The sequence below is a fragment of the Hemicordylus capensis genome, chromosome 3 (genome assembly GCF_027244095.1).
Source record: "Hemicordylus capensis ecotype Gifberg chromosome 3, rHemCap1.1.pri, whole genome shotgun sequence".
Lineage (NCBI taxonomy): Eukaryota > Metazoa > Chordata > Lepidosauria > Squamata > Cordylidae > Hemicordylus > Hemicordylus capensis.
In genome coordinates this window covers 283,440,075-283,456,959 of record NC_069659.1, presented here as the reverse complement: position 1 = coordinate 283,456,959, position 16,885 = coordinate 283,440,075, and the positions used below count along the sequence as shown (strand labels likewise).

The following is a 16,885-nucleotide window of genomic DNA, read 5'->3' as shown; positions in this document are numbered from 1 at the left end:
GTTTAGGTTCAGGTTACCTGAGAGAGCGCCTTTCTCTACAAGATCCCCACCACTCAATAAGGTTATCAGGAGGGGCCATCTTCGGGTGCCACCAGTTCATCTGGTGGCTACCTGGGATAGAGTCTTCTCAGTTGTCCCTCCTAGGTTGTGGAACATGCTCCCTGTGAATATAAGAGGATTATCTTCCTTGGAGGCCTTCAGGAGAGCCTTAAAGACCCATCTGGCTTTTAATATCTATCTTTAATTTTAGTGAGTTTTAATCTGGTTTAAATGTTTTGATTTTAATTATGTGTGTGTTATTTTAATGTAAACCACCCTGAGCCACTTTAGGAAGGGCAGTATATAAATTGAATAAATAAAGAACCCTGTATCCAACCTCTACTTTTTAAGAGGATTGTCTTATTTAGGCCAAGTGCTCCATAAATCAAATAGGATTTTTAGAAAGTTACAACTCAGGCTGGCATTCTTACTTAGTATACCAGTAGCATTGTGCCTGTGATAGACAGTCTCATGTCTTTGAATAGGTCTTGCTGTCAAATTTAATTTTATTTATCACAGTGGGTCATGGGAGGGGACGTGATGTGGAACAAAAAGAGTCTTGGCCAGACATGCCTTATGAAACTTGATTCCATGTTTTGGCGGATAGGAGTGGTTACTGTCAACAAGATTTCTCTCCCCTCCCCGCACCCCCAACCTTTTGAGAGTTAAGCTAATGGGAAGCTAAATCGGTACTATATTAAGCAACAGAGTGAAGAATAAAGGATATAGCTTGATATACCAAGCATGTGGACAGTGTTTAAAACCAGATAACTGAATCCCAATTTCTTGCCCCCCTCTCATTAAAACAAAATTGAAATTGTTTATTGCCAAAACCTATTGCTAGCAATACTTGCTTTGGTATGAGGCATTAAAAATGAAGGAACGGTATTCTTCCTGTGCAGAGCAAATAGACTAGAACTTTAGACAGGAGACTGATATTTGCTCCTCTCTTCAGGGAAGGGCTCTCTGCCTAAATTATTATTATTCATTATTTATTTGATTTCTATACCACCCTTCCAAAAATGGCCCAGGGCAGTTTACACAGAGAAATAATAAATAAATAAGATGGATCCCTGACCCCAAAGGGCTCGCAATCTAAAAAGAAACACAAAATAGACACCAGCAACAGTCACTGTAGGTCCTGTACTGGGGGTGGATAGGGCCAGTTATTCTCCCTCTGCTAAATAGAGAATCACCACGTTAAAAGGTGCCTCTTTGCCAAGTTAGCAGGGTTGAGCCAGGTGCTTGCTCAGCTCTGCCCCACCTGACTGCTGAGTGAGCTGAAGCTTCAGCAAACTGTGCCAAAGCCTTTAGTTGAGGTAGACTAGTTGCCAACTCATTGTAAGCAGCCATTAGGTGTCTGTCTCAGGAGTAGACACAGCTTGGATTCGCCAACTTAATTACCTCCTTGGGTGCTGCTATTCAGTAGTTTAATCTGAAATTGAAAAGGCTGAAAAGAAAACAGTCTCTTGCTTATTCATGTTTGAGAGAGATCTGTTTGACCTTCCAGCCTAAATCACTTTATAGCCTGCTCCAGAACACGCACATCTGGTAAAACTATCTTGTTCAGTGTAACTGAACGAGACATCCAAGTTGGAAAATAGCTCCAATATAGCTTCCTTTCAGAACGTTACAACAGCAGTCATTATGCCAAAGCTGAGGGTGGCAGTCAGTCTGAAAAATAACAGTGCTTGACCCACACTCAACTTTGAGAAGCGGTCTCCTTTCCAAGCCACTTAATCACCTGACTCTGCAATTGTCCTATATGATGTCTCTGTGCACAGGAACACTTTCCCATGCTTCCTTTCATTGACAAGGTTGTTCCTTTCAGTAGGAGAGGAGGGTGATGTTTGATGCAATCAGTGACATGCCACTGTATGTGTGTGTGAACCAGTAAAACTGATCATTCTGCCAAAGTGTCTGTCTGTCTCTGGCACCTCTTTTCTTTTGCTCTTCCCTTTTCTTCTCTTGTAAGAGAGAGAGCTTCCAAGATTCCTAAGAAGCCAGGAGCTAAAGAAGTTACACATGGGAGAGGCAAATAATCATCTGTTGCCTCTCTTTCCATGTTTGTGTAGCTGCATGTGCTTCAGATTGCTCATTGTTTCCTCTATTGAAAATGATTTGGAGATTTAACTTGAGAAGTTTGGCTTAGATTTGTGGTGCCTTTTTTAAAAATGTAGGCTTCTCTATCTGCCTAGATCTTATCTCATCCTTCTGAAGAGACAGGAAGGGGAAGTAATTCCCCCTTCACTCTTGTAAGTAGGCTCTCTCTGAATAGTTTGCCATGATTTCAAAGTAAGTATTTCATTTCCAAACTGGGGATTGAATCAGACAGGTGCCATGAGTAGCCTGAGCCTATGTCAGCTATGATGTGGCCGCCATTTTAAAAAGTCCAAACCTCATTTTAGAATACAATGAAGCTTTCAGGATGGTCACTCCTAATGAGTATGAGTGTATGGTGTGCTTTAGATATAGCTGCACCTGCATAGGAGCTAATATTCCATGAAGCAATTCCATGGATTATCCATGTATAGTTTTTTGTATATTATATATTTTAATATCAGATTGGTTTTTATATTTTTAGCTAAATATTTTAATTCATTTTTATTATGTGTTTTAACTTTTGTAAACTGCCTTGGGGTTGTTTTTAGTGAAAGGCGGTAATAGAAATCTAACAATAAATAAATAAGCAAATAAATAAATAAATAAATAAGGTTGGGGCTGCACTTGGTTGTGATTTTTTAAAATTTATTTTTTATTCAGTTTTTATACCACCCTTCCAAAAATGGCTCAGGCCGGGTTAAATTAAAGTAAAAAACACACAATAAAACTATTAAAATGAAAAACATTTAAACCAGATTAAAATTAAAACTAGATATTAAAAGCCCGGCTAAAAAGATGGGTCTTGAAGGCTCTCTTGAAGGCCTTCAAGGAAGATAATTCTCTCATGTCCATGGGGAGCACATTCCACAATCTAGGGGCAACAAGTGAGAAGGCCCAATCCCAGGTCACCACCAAACTTGTGGCACCCGAAGACGGACCCCTCCTGATGATCCTAATGATGAATCTTGCAATGGGGATTTTGCAGAGAAAGGTGCTCTCTCAGGTAACCTGGACCTAAGCGATGTAACTGAGGACAGATCATGATAATATTTCCCACAGAACTGGCACAGCCCCAGCCACACAGACTTGCCTCTCAAAAAACCAGCTTCCAAACAGTGTGAAGTTGCATCTAAAGGGCATCTGTGTCTCATTTCTTCCTCCTTAGCCTAATTCTCGCACAAACAAAGGTGTGACCAGCCATGCAGAGTGGCTGGTCACACCTTCTCCCCAGCCATGCCCAGTTGTGTATGCTTTCTGTCTTTTTCCATTCCCCATTTGGAGTTCCCACCCAAATAAAATGTTGCTAATCTTTTGTTATTTGGATGAGATGTAGTTGCCTACCTTTAGTGATAACTGTTGCTAAAGCTTTGATGGCTCTAATTGGCCTGTGGCATTAGAGACATGGAAGGTCTTATCTGGTTACTCATATGGAAGATATTTGACTTTTAAAAGAGTTGAGACTGATTTGAAAAGAGTTTCTCTTTTGGTGTTAACACTTTACCCATGTCTGACTAAAGAGAGAGATGGGGTTTTATGCAGCTGCTCCAGAATAAGGTATCCTAACAGCCGTGTGTTGATTTAGTCTTGAACTCCTTGAGCAGCTTTGAACAGAGGACTCTTGGGAACTTAAAGGTTTTTTAACCTTGCTTGGCAGTCCTATCTAAATCAAGCAGAGAAGAAATAAGGTAGATTTCTCTTGTTTTGTGTATTAACTTCCTCACACTCCAACCTTCACACTTTCGCTTGATTATTTTTAAAGCCCATTTATGTAATATGTCTGTTCACAGGTATTTAAATTGCACTCACACTTTATTAAAAAGTCCAGATTACTTGACTTCATGTTTTCTTGGGAAATGACCTCCTCATACCCAGATCAAAAAGGGAATCCAGAGCTCAGGCTGGACAGACAGGAAGGTCTCTGGTCTTAAAACAGCAGTTCTTAGATTTGTGTTTGTGTCCAGAACATCTGAAAGAACTGGTAGTTGTAGTATATTCTATTAAAAAGTTTATCTCTTGATCCATCACAACAGCGTTACATAATTCTGCTGAAGCTTCTGATGTGATGTTTCGCATTTATCCCTGCTGCATATAGACAAGGGTTCAAGTAAGGATTGTAAGTGCCAGAACACAGAACTTTCTCTTGCCGTGATGTTTAGGAGTTCACTACTGAGGCTTCTGAGTTCTAGTAAGCATGGTTATTTGGGGGCGGGGGGACAGTACTGAGATACTGGCTTTGCAATTTGCTTTAACTGACCGTTATACATGACAAAAATACAGGCAAACCTCATTATCTGCAGATTTGCTCTCCACGGTTTTGCATATCCGCAGTCAGATGATTGACATCTGACCTTGGCATACACAGGAAGAAATGGCAAAAAAAGTTAAATTTGCATATTTGCAGGTCGGTGGGTAGCCAGAAATTACCTTGGCCACCATTTTGTGACTCATTTAGTTTTTTTAAAAAAACCTTTTCCATGAATAATGGAACAATTATTCAGAATAATGGAACAATTTGGACTTATGGGGGGCATAGCTGGAGGCCTGTGGAGCACAGTAGGACATTTTACTTGGTGCCCCCTCCACTGTTTCATTACCTGCTATAGAAGTGGGGAGAGGAACCCACATGGATACCGAGGTCTACCTGTATATATTTAAACTCACTATTTACTGTTGTAAATCTATTTAATTGCTAGATAAAGCATCCTTCTCAGACATACAAAACTGAGGTTAAATCTATGCTCTGCTGTTTGCTTGCAAGTTCCACCCAACCCTTCTTCCACAATTTTATCTCATTCAAAGAATACTAACTAGCATTTATATGGTCCTTTGGAGCACTTCTCATGCATTGCCTCAGCAATACTTACAGCAACCATATAAAGAAGGCCAGTATTCCTCCTTTATAAGAAATACTTCTTTTTTTAAGCAAGTATTATAATTCCCATATTGTAAGGGGTTGGGGAGCTGAGAGAGGTTGTCTTAGTTAAGGCCATCAAGTGAATTGTTTGGGTTTTTTTGTTTTTGCCTCGCATGTTCAGCTGAAAAAGGCTCTTGCAGTGGCTTAACAATTCATGGTAGAAGGGGAATTTGAACTAGGGACTTCTCAGTTCCCAGCTCAATCTCTTGCCAGCTGCACTACCCTCACCCTAGACTAATCACCAGAATTGTTCAATTTCACCTTCTTTGGGACCAAATAGCTTAAAGTCAAGGCCATCACCTAGTGTGCTTTCAGGCAGATGGAGAAAAGATTTGCCTTGCATTTTGGCTTGGCTCTAGTGAGCTTTCCTGGCAATAAAGCAGTGGCATCTACCCAAGTTTATAGTGAACTCTAGGGCAGACTATTCTGTTCCTGCTCTTGAAAACTAAAGGGAAAAACATGTTTTCCCATTTTGCAGAGGATGAAAGGAGCTTCCCTAAGTGAGATTTTTGCTTGGAGCCTTGCCATTGGAGAAACATGGAAATGTATCCTTCTGATGCTTAAATGTTTGTCTGTTTTTGTCCTGTCAAGAAAAAAAAATGGTGTAGAGTAGACTACTTAGCAATTTTGAACTTTATGTGACCACCTGGCCATAATAACTTCAAGTATTCCATCCTATCTATCGATCTAATTCTCTAAGGCATACCTGTGGCTAATCCTGTGTGTGGCAGCTTTCACGAATAGAAGCACCCTGGTGATGGAGCAGTGGGGATTTGATATGCAGATAGAGAGGAGGAGCCTATGAGAGCAGAAGCACTATGGTGATTCAACAGTGGGGATTCCATATGCAGATAGGGAGAATGAGCTTGTGATGGTTAAGGACAGTTGGAATGCAACTGTTACTGATTGGAAGATATTCTTGATTGTAGAGGAGAGGAATGAATATCTATATCTAGATATAGGGAGGGATGGATGGATGGATGGCAGGGGTCTGTGAAGAGAGGAGCCATGAGGGAGGAAAGAGCCCCTTCAGGAGAAAGAGGCTGCCATTGTGTGAATTAGATGAGGAACAAGATGAACAAGATCTGTTAACTCAGGATGGGGGGGAGAGAGAGAGAGAAAGAAGGAAGGGGAAGAGAGAAGGAAGGGCGAGGGATGGGCCCGAGCCTGTCACCAGCCTGAGGGAAACAAGCGGCCATGGTGGCACCTAATGGCAGCAAGGAAGGGCCCAGTCAACCACTGCTGCTGTTTGGGGCTACCAAGGCCATTGGTGGAGGGGAAGCAGGCAGGCAAGGGCCGGGCCTGTCAGTAGCCTGAGGGGAATGAGCGGCCGTGGCGGTGGCTGCAGCGAGGTCAGCCACTGCTGCTCCTGTGGGGAAGAGAAGGAGCGGGCTTGGGTGAGGGTAGGGAGGTCCCTGGGGATAGGGTCCTGCAGCTTGGCCAATAGGCACCAGCAATGCTGCAGCCACAACCAAGAGGGTTGAGGGAGATGGAGTAAAGGGATGGAGGAGTAACCAAGAGGTGTGAGGGGGATGGAGGCAACAGGATGGAAGAGTAGGAGTGTGGCTCAGGTGAGGGTGGCGAGATCTCTGAGGTGAGAGGGGCTGTGGCAGGGGATGAGGGGAGCAATCAAGTACTAGCTTGCAGATGCTCTGCACAGGTTAAGCTAGTCTGTAATAATATTCTAATTAATGTAGCTGCCCTTCACTAAAACTGGTGAGAAAAGCCTTCAGTGAGTAAGATGGTTACTTACATGGCATCTAGGCATCTATAGGATTACGCATCATAAGATCCTTTCTGATACCTGAGAATGGTTGGAAAACATATGGTCACTGGCAATGTCTGATAAGATCTCAGAAGCTAGTCAGGGGTGGGGCTTCCATGCCTGCGCAACTCCTTATCACTCCCCCATGACACCCCTTCCCATACACCTCACCCAACCCCAGTCTCCTCACCCATCTTCAGTCTCTGTGTTCTGTGTTTCCATTGTCATTTCCTCTATTATTTTTTGTGTGGTCTCTGTGGGATTTGCACCTGTGCAGAGACCAGCCTCAGAACCTTCTAGAGATTGAGAGAGATTTTTGGCAGTATCCCCACCCCCTATTGTTTCCATCCTGAGCTATCCTGCTCTATCTTCTCAGTTTTTTGTTGACTGCCACAGAATTTAGTCTGCCTCAAGCTTTAAAAAAATAGCTTCTAATAGGTCCTACCAACCACGCTTTGAGGCTTATCATAGTACCATTCCTTTTGTAAGACTCTCATCCAGTCCTCTGCTCGAGCTTCCATGACACTTAAAGCACATGTCCAACTACACCAGGCCTGCTCAATTTAGGGCCCCCAGCTGTTTTTAGACTACAACTCCCATAAGCCCCAGCCACAGGGCCCAATAGCCAGGGATTATGGGAGTTGTAGGCCAACATCTGCAGGAGGGCCGAAGTTGAGCAGGCCTGAACTACACCCAAAAGATCTGACTACTTTACAAAACTAGCCCCCTGTCTCCTCCAATGGCAGTCTATAACATTAGATTGCTGGATTATCTCCATCATACATGTTTATCTGATAGAATTCACTGAGCCCCCACCAAAGTCAGGCCCTTGTGCAACACTGCCAACACCTGCCCTTCTGGAATAAGTACAAAACCTACTTTGGAAGCAAGCCAAACAAGATGTCACACAACAACTCCATGAGGGCTTCAATTCCAGATACATTACAGTGCCAAAGCAAGACAGTGTCTTGAGACCCATACTAGACCTCAGAGCACTAAACAGTTTTGTCCACTACCAGCACTTCCACATGGTCACCATCTAAATGATCCTCTTGCTGCTTCCACAAGGGGCATGGTTCATGTCCCTTGATCTCAGAGATGCATAGTTTCACACATCCATTCACCCACTGCATCACAAGTATCTCAGCTTCAAAGTAGGATACCACGTCTACTAGTACACCATGCTCCCCTTTGAACTAGCCTCTGCACCTCATATCTTCACAAAAACCATGGCAGTCGTGGCAGCCTTTCTTTGACATCAGGGGATCCAGCTCTTTCCTTTTATTGACGATTGCCTAAGCATGATCCATTTAGAGAACTTACTCAAACATCACATAAAATTACCTTGGACCAGCTTCAAAGATTAGGCCTTCAGGTCTACCACAAAAAGTCACAGCTCTGTCCCTCAAGATGGATAGTTTTCATAGGCATTCACCTAAACGCCTACCTTTCTGCTGCCTATCTGCCACTCAACCATATTGCAGATATCATTTCTGCTGCTGTTTACCATCTCCTCAGCATGGCACACAACAGCTTTCAAAGTTCAGTGTGCTCTCGGACTCATGGCCTCCACTACCTTCATCCTTCCGTTTGCCAGGCTGCGTGTGTGAGTCATCTCGGCTTGGATTCTAGATGTCTTCTCCCACTTCAGACGGTCAATCAAAGCAACTCTTAATCCCACCTACGAAGCAGCCCTAAGGTGGTGAACATGGATCACCTGGCTGCCCTTTCAAAGCTGCCTCATCAGATGCGACCCATACCACAGATGTATTGTGCACCAGCTGGGGAATGCACACGTTCCTTCAGGAATCTGGTCAGACTCTGACAAGATCCACCACATAAATTATCTAGAATTATTGGCTGTGTTTCATGTTCTCAAATTCCGAGACATCCTGAAGAACAAGTTTGTCATGGTCTTCACAGACAATACCACCATGGCTGCTTACATCAGTCGACAGAGCTGCACAAAGTCCAGAACTTAGTGTGCAAGCTGAGAACAAAGAATTAAGTGAGAATACTGTCAAAATATTGACTGCCTTTGCAACATTCTACTTGTGTGAACCATAGATTTCAGCAGTTTATACTATTAGGACCAAATAACAATCTAAAATAAATATGGAGTCTGGAGCAAACTCTTCTGTCTCATTGAAAAACTAAATGTGTTTTATCTGTAATAAAATTGGTAGCATGAATCCTGGGGGAGGGGGGTCATGTAACTCTCTATACATTATTTAAGAGGGTCACATTCTGAAAAGGTTTGAGAAACCCTGCCTTAATTACATTGTAGGAATGTTTTATTGTCTGAGTTCTCTCTTCAGAAAGAGTTGTTGCTCTTCAAAACAGGAGCTATTATATGGAGTCCCTCAGGGCTCCATTCTGTCACCAAATGCTTTTTAACATCTACGTGAAACCGCTGGGTGAGATCATCAGGAGATTTGATGCAGGGTGTTATCAGTATGCTGATGACAGTCAAATCTCTCTCTCCTCCTCCTCCTCATCATCATCATCAGGAAATGGCATTCACTCCCATAACTCCTGCCTATGGGCAGTAATGGGTTGAATGAGGGATAACAAATTCAAGCTGAATCCAAGCAAGACAGAGGTGCTTGTTGTGGTTCTGAGGGATGAGTTAGATCTTCCTGTGCTGGATGGGGTTACACTACCCCAGAAGGAACAGGTACGTAGCTTGGGAGTGCTCTTGGATCTAAGCCTCACCCTGGTATCTCAGGTGGAGGCTATGGCCAGGAGTGCTTTCCCTCAACTTCAGCTGAATCGACAGCTGCGTCCATTCCTTAAAGAGAATGATCTCAAAACAGTGGTGGAGGTTACCATCAGCTGTTAACCTCCAGGCTTGACTATTGCAATGCGTTCTACATGGGGCTACCTTTGCACGTAGTTTGGAAACTTCAGTTAGTTCAAAATGTGGCATCTAGATTGGTCTCTGGGGCAACCCGGAGAGGCCATATTATGCCTGTTTTAAAACAATTGCACTGGCTGCTGATATGTTTCCAGGCAAAATACAAAGTGCTGGTTATTACCTTTAAAGCCTTGAATGGCTTGGATCCAGGTTACCTTAGAGAGCACCTTCTTCCTTATGATCCCCATCAGACGTTGAGGTCATCTGGAGAGGTCCGTCTCCAGTTACCATCTAGTATGTCTGGTGGTGACTAGGAACCAGGCCTTCTCTGTAGCTGCTCCTGGTCTATGGAATGCACTCCCAGCAGATATCCACAATGTAGGCTCACTGTTGGCCTTTAAGAGAGCCCTAAAGACTTACTTGTTTGGCCTGGCCTTCCAAGGTTTTTAAGTATTTCAATTGGTTTTAAATTGTTTTTATATTGTTTTAAGTAGTGTGTTTTAAATGATGTTTGTTTTTATGTTTGTTAAACTAGTTCTACACTGCCCAGAGCCTCTGGATGGGGTGGTTTATAAATCTAATAAATCAATTAAAATAAATAAATAATAAATAGTACTTCTGAAATCTGCATGTTGTGTTATGCCCAGATGAGAGAAACTTCTTTTTGTTTACTACAATATTGATCACTTTTATTTTCAGCTTTTAGTATTTTATGTCCATTATACAAAATAGTATAGTATATTGTAAGAATAAGTACAGCATAATTTCAATTCTGAGGGAAATTCTGCGTGTTTCCACACATGCCTCCAAACTTTCTGTAAAATATTTAATTTTGAGGAGTTATTCATTCTTGGAGGGAAGGTGCTTCTGCCCAGCAGCTTTATGAATTACCGTTTTGCAAGATCCACATAAAACAAGCTAACAATATATGTTGAAGAAATACTTTGGGTTGGATGGTAGGGAAATGACTACAAGGAACCTTGTAGTTCCTTGATGATCTGCAATCACTTTATTTCTTGGTTTGTACCACAGCAATAACAATTACAGCTTTAAAAACTACACACACACACACACACACACACACACACACACACACACACAGAGCTTGTTATCCAAGTATATATTAAAATCAGGAATGTTTTGTTACAGTTTCAAGTACAATAGAGGGGTCAGAAAAATAAGTTGCAACCTTATGCAAGGCTGAGTGTATCTACATACACATGACCACTTCACATTTTGGAATATGCCATTTCAGAGCGGCCCTTGGGATTGGCAGCTTCTGTCAGCTATTTGAATTACAGCTAAAGAATACTTAACTTGTTACATTTATATTACATTTATATCCCACCTATCTTCCACAATGCAATTCAAAGCCTGTGTGCATAAGGCTTCCGAGTGATCTCTTATCTGAACACTGGCTCCACCTAGATCTGTTTAGTTTGAGGAAGGTTGATGTATCATATATATCCTCACCCCATTCCCTGAAACTTAATGAGCTCAAATTGGCCATCAATTCATTTTTTCAGTATCAGGGTCTTGTGTCACTTCTTTGTGAGAGGCCCATCTTTTGTCTGCCTGTGTATGTTATATTTCAGTTGCTATGCCAGTTTGTTCACCATAACAACTTCTCATAGTCGTGTGCTATTACTTGACATTTGCATTTTAGTGGTATTAAAAGCTCTGCAGTGTATCCTAACTAACAATTCAACAGAGCTGCTTCAGATACTCTTTGCTATATTTCTGCTGTATGTTCAGCCTAAAACCTTCTCAGTAACTCTGGCAACACAGAGCAAGGATGCTTTTGTACCTGTAAAATGTTTTACATGTTTATATATTAAAATGTATTAATAAGACACACACATCGATATATTCGAAAGATGTAGTCACTGGGTAGCTGGGAGTGGCCATAGCTCTCTTACAAGGGAATAAATAGCAAATTTTGATTTGTTGCTGAGTAATGTGTGAAATGGCCTTGCAGAGCTGGATGGCAGTGCAAGAAAATGTCATTTGCTAGGAAAAAGGACTCATGCTTTTCATTGGACCTTTCAATTTGGCATTTTGGAATGGGCTGAAGTAATAACTGATGGAAGCAGAATCCTTTGTGTGACAGATCATATAAATTCTTCTTTGGAGGATCAGAAATGGCTAAGTAGTAGATGGGGTAGAGATCACCATGTTTCAGTTGCAAACCAGAGTCATGGTCAGTCATGGGGTAAATGTGGTGGCGTCTGAAACAACATTTTTCTGTACATTTCTTTCCTGTGTCTATCACTGCCTTGGATCTAGTCTGTCCTCTCTAAAACCACTCATTCTCCTTTCTTGCTGTTTCCACAGGGTTCTGGTTAGTGTGGACAATCATCATCATATTGAGCTGCTGTTGTGTCTGCCATCATCGACGCGCCAAACACAGGCTTCAAGCACAACAGCGGCAGCATGAGATTAACCTGATTGCCTATCGTGAAGCTCATAACTACTCCACTCTGCCATTTTATTTCCGTATGTACTGTTCCCATTACTACTGCATGCAAGGAACAGACTGCCTTTCAAAGACTATAAGATCAAAACATTGCTGTATTGGGTGGGGGTCACAGGTGCAACAGGAATCCACAGCGAAGGTGGTGGGGGTAATTGCGGAGAAGTCTCCTGGTATCTGGTGAGGACAAGGCAGTAAATCTGAAGAATTCTGGGAGAATCAGTTCTGTCCTTTCCAGCAACTTGACTATACTAGCTGAAGCACCATTACAGTTAACTCTGTTCCCATTGCTAGTCTAGGCAGGATCTAAATTCTGTGAATAAACTGGGTCACAAAGAGAGATGCTTGAAATGCTTTTACTCTGGGTATCATACAACAGTATTTGATTCTGACTTGTTTTCCAGTTGCTTAGACTGATCTAGAAGGAAGAACTGGATTTACTGAGATTTGATTGCACACTGGTCTGGGCAATGGCAGTAGCAGTGGCAAAGCTGAGATGTATTTACTTCCCACACCTTTTCCTGTGCAGCTGAGATAATATAATTAGTACAACTGTGGGAGCTGCATTAACAAAGAAGTACAGCAGACCAGCTGTTTGGTACTATGGCAGAGAGTCTTATATCTGAGCTCTTTTATAAAGAGTATTCATAACGATGACTGATTTCATTTCATCTTGCTTACATTTTGTAATTTTGTTCCTTTTTTAAAAAAGCAAACAGATGACTTGCATAATACCCTGGCTAGCCCCCTTCCCCACCATAGCCCACTCAATAAAGGAAAAAGGGGGAAATCTAGTAGGCTACCAAAATAAGCAGCTATACAGGTGAAACTCGGAAAATTAGAATATCGTGCAAAAGTCCATTAATTTCAGTAATGCAAATTAAAAGGTGAAACTGATATATGAGACAGACGCAATTCATGCAAAGCGAGATAAGTCAAGCCTTAATTTGTTATAATTGTGATGATCATGGCGTACAGCTCATGAAAACCCCAAATCCACAATCTCAGAAAATTAGAATATTACATGGAACTAAGAAGACAAGGATTGAAGAATAGAACAATATCGGACCTCTGAAAAGTATAAGCATGCATATGTATTCAGTACTTGGTTTGGGCCCCTTTTGCAGCAATTACTGCCTCAATGCGGTGTGGCATGGATGCTATCAGCCTGTGGCACTGATGAGGTATTATGGAAGACCAGGATGCTTCATTAGCGGCCTTCAGCAATTCTGCATTGTTTGGTCTCATGTCTCTCATCCTTCTCTTGCAATGCCCCATAGATTCTCTATGGGGTCAGGTCAGGCGAGTTTGCTGGCCAATCAAGCACAGTATACTGCATACTTTTCAGAGGTCCGATATTGTTCTATTCTTCACTCCTTGTCTTCTTAGTTCCATGTAATATTCTAATTTTCTGAGATTGTGGATTTGGGGTTTTCATGAGCTGTACGCCATGATCATCACAATTATAACAAATTAAGGCTTGACTTATCTCGCTTTGCATGTAATGCGTCTGTCTCATATATCAGTTTCACCTTTTAATTTGCATTACTGAAATTAATGGACTTTTGCATGATATTCTAATTTTCCGAGTTTCACCTGTACATGAGCAGAAAGATTGGGTGCAGAAGAAGAAATAGAAGACAAGGAAAAATGGGATACAGGAGAGAAAGGGGAAAGGCCTATGTTGCATGATGCCTGAGAAAACTCTGCATGATGAGGAACTTGTTAGTTTCACCCTGGGTCTTCAGGATTCTATTGATTGGTAGGACATCTGAAAGTTGTTTCCAGCTTTTTCCAGATTCTCTATATGGCCTTTTGTCTAGTCCTGGGATACACAATTAGATCAGCCTGTGACCTTCAGGCTGCATGAGACCTAGGAATTTGACATTTTTCTAGTCTTTAGGGTTCGTTCTAGTAGGGAGCCAAAGGCTACATAAACATGCTTCAGAGCCAGGGTGGCCAACATTTTGGCTCTCCAGCTGTTGCTGAACTCGCATCATCCTCAGCTGTATTAGCCATTGTAACTGGGAATGATGAATGGTAGTCAGCAGCTGGAGAACCTCTGGTTTGCCACTCCTGTCTATAGGAATGTGGACAATAACTGCTTCCAAAACCAAATTGGGGTTTTTATTACTGAAGTAATTTGGAAGTAAGTTGCCCAGAAAGACCAACTATTTAATGGTGCTTTAGTTTTGATCTAATAAAGTAGTCTGGAAATAACTTGTCCTCCCTGCCTCTCATTTAGGATTTTTGCCAAATTATTTACTACCTCCCTATGAGGAAGTGGTGAATCGACCTCCGACCCCTCCCCCACCATATAGTGCCTTACATCAGCAATGCGTCCCGCCTGGCAATGGCAGTGCCGCACCAGACACAAGAAACCTACAGCCAGCCCAGACAGGCTCTTTGTCTGGAGCAGGAAGCAATAATGGAAACATGGACAGCACTGCCTCCCACAGTGTTGGGGATCCCGAATCCTCCACCCCGCTAGTTGAGCGATCAACCACCAAAGCATCAAGTAGTGAGCCAAGCAACTCCAACAGTGGGGCAGAATTGGAAGAAACAGCTGACCGCATCTCCTGTCCTGATAAGGAGTCTGAGTCCAAGGAGGAACTGCTTAAGGATTACAACTCAGAAGGCTTAGACAACAACAGCGCCTTCCCCGATGCTAAAGACAAGACACCTGGCAGACACCGAAGGTTCACTGGTGACTCGGGCATTGAAATCTGCATCTGTAACCAAGGCCACCATGACAGTGATCTCAAGGAGTTGGATGGGTTCATTGATGATGGGCCCATGGACTTCTGTGATAGCTGCAGTGGCCACCCTCCACATGGAGATGAGGAAGAAGGGCTTTTCGGTGCTTCTGATGAGCAGCACCGAGAGCATAGCCACCATCACGTCCCCCGACAGCCTGTGTGTGTGCTCCTGAACACCATAAATGAGCAGGACTCCCCAAACTCTCATGCAAATACATCACCCAGCTAAAGCAGCAGAGTCAGAAGGGAAAGATCTATAAAAGGATAAACATGACTTCAACCAAAAACAAGCTGGTTCACCTTTTTCATCAGTTGTAACTATGGGAATAACCCTAAATGTATGGAGGAAGGGGTAGAAGCTTTTGGGCCTTTAAAAGAAATCATCTCCCCTCTCTTCCATCTGATTAGGGGCTTAAGATGAAAAGTGAGATCATTTTTATACATATAAAAAGAGAAACTTTTTTCTATTTCTGATTTTGGTGATGGTTTATTTGGTTGTGTTTGGTTGGTATTTTTAAGTTCTTCAAGATCTGCTTTATCTTATGATCAGAAGGACTTAATCTGACCCTGTGAGAACAAGGAGTACTAGTTATCTCTGCTCCCCATCCCAGCCTTTCCAGGTGTCTTCCCAGAAGCTGGTGGCATTTGATGGCCCTGGCAGCATCTTTAGCTAGTGCAGTTGAGAGGTTAAAATTAATTCCCGCAGGTTTGTGGGGTTTTTGTTTTTGTTTGATGATACAGTGCTGTAATCTCTGGTGCATTGTTAGTTATGGAAACTTTTTCCTCTTGAAGCTGGTAACTGTAGAGCACCAGTTTCTTCCAGAAAGAGAACTGATAACCTAAAACATACGGTTTATGCAAAAGGGGGGTTGCAGATGTTGCCTTTTATTTTATTTTTGAAGGCAAATGTGTTCCTTCAATTGATGCCTCTAAAGAGCACAGCTATTAGTTGAGACTTCTGGCAGAGGAGCTGCCTTTTCCAGTACTGTGGTCTCCAAATGACATTCAGCTGGTATGCTGCAATGCAAAGGGCAGGGCTTTGCAACTTCAGGACAGCACGCTAGTTAAAATGACAACTATGAAAACCACACACACACACAGAGAACAGGGCTGTCTTTTTGGCCAGCGTGCCTTCAGGTTTCAGCGATGCTTGTTGAACAAATGGAGACGAGAACTCCGTCCATTGCAAAAGGATGACTTGCAGCATCAAAGTGGAAGACTGTGCAGTATTTTTTTTTTAGTCCAAAAGTTTTAGCGTGATTCTAACAGTGACCACTTAAAAGAACTGTGTGTCTGTATTTTCTCTCTCTCTCTTTTGATAGTGGCAACTGGCTACTGTATAACGTCTGTGAGTGTATGTGTGTCTGACTGCAGTACATGCATGTGTGTTTCCTACTGGTGATACAAAATTTGCTGCTGCAAGACTGCAAAACAAAAAGACTATAGCTTTGCTTTAAACAAACAGTGGAGCTTTTGTTAGTAACAACCCCAAGGGGGAAGAAAACCCAAACAGCTGAAACTAACATTCCCTGGAGTGTTCCTGTGGAAGAGAGCAAGCCTTGGTTTCTATATTACGTGTGATGGAGGTTTTTTTTGTTTTGTTTTCCCCTTCTCCTCTTTCTTCAATTACGGTTGTCTGGGTCATTTATTGTCATAAAACAGACTTTCAGATTTGATTGCTTGAAACCAAAATCAGTTTGAACTATGGTGTAATCCCAAATATAATGCCTTTTTTCTGATAATTCATGTTCATGTGTCTCATTTTACATCAACTACAGCTGGAGCTAGCTGTCTGACCAAGTAGGGTGAGGGAGCGTGCCTCTGGAAGTAGATTTTGTGGTACCACTAAAGGGTAGTTTAGTTGCTTATATTTCTACCACCCTGGTATGGATGCTGCTATTATTTTATCCTGCCCTTCTTCCAAGGAATTCAGGATGTCATATGTGGTTGTCACCATCCTGTTCCTCCCACCTTT

The 16,885-nt window shown here is 42.3% G+C and overlaps 1 protein-coding gene across 2 annotated transcripts in view; it reads left to right on the top strand.

Annotated features, from left to right (window-relative positions):
* WBP1L (WW domain binding protein 1 like) overlaps window positions 1-16,652 on the top strand; it is a 77,942-nt gene extending 61,290 nt beyond the window's left edge. For both annotated transcript variants that reach the window (XM_053308639.1, XM_053308640.1), the window contains exons 3-4: window positions 12,013-12,174; window positions 14,397-16,652. In XM_053308639.1, the coding sequence (XP_053164614.1) occupies window positions 12,013-12,174; window positions 14,397-15,139 (905 nt within the window). In that variant the 3' untranslated portion in view covers window positions 15,140-16,652. The remainder of the gene's footprint in view (window positions 1-12,012; window positions 12,175-14,396) is intronic.
* The last annotated feature ends 233 nt before the right edge of the window (window positions 16,653-16,885 follow it).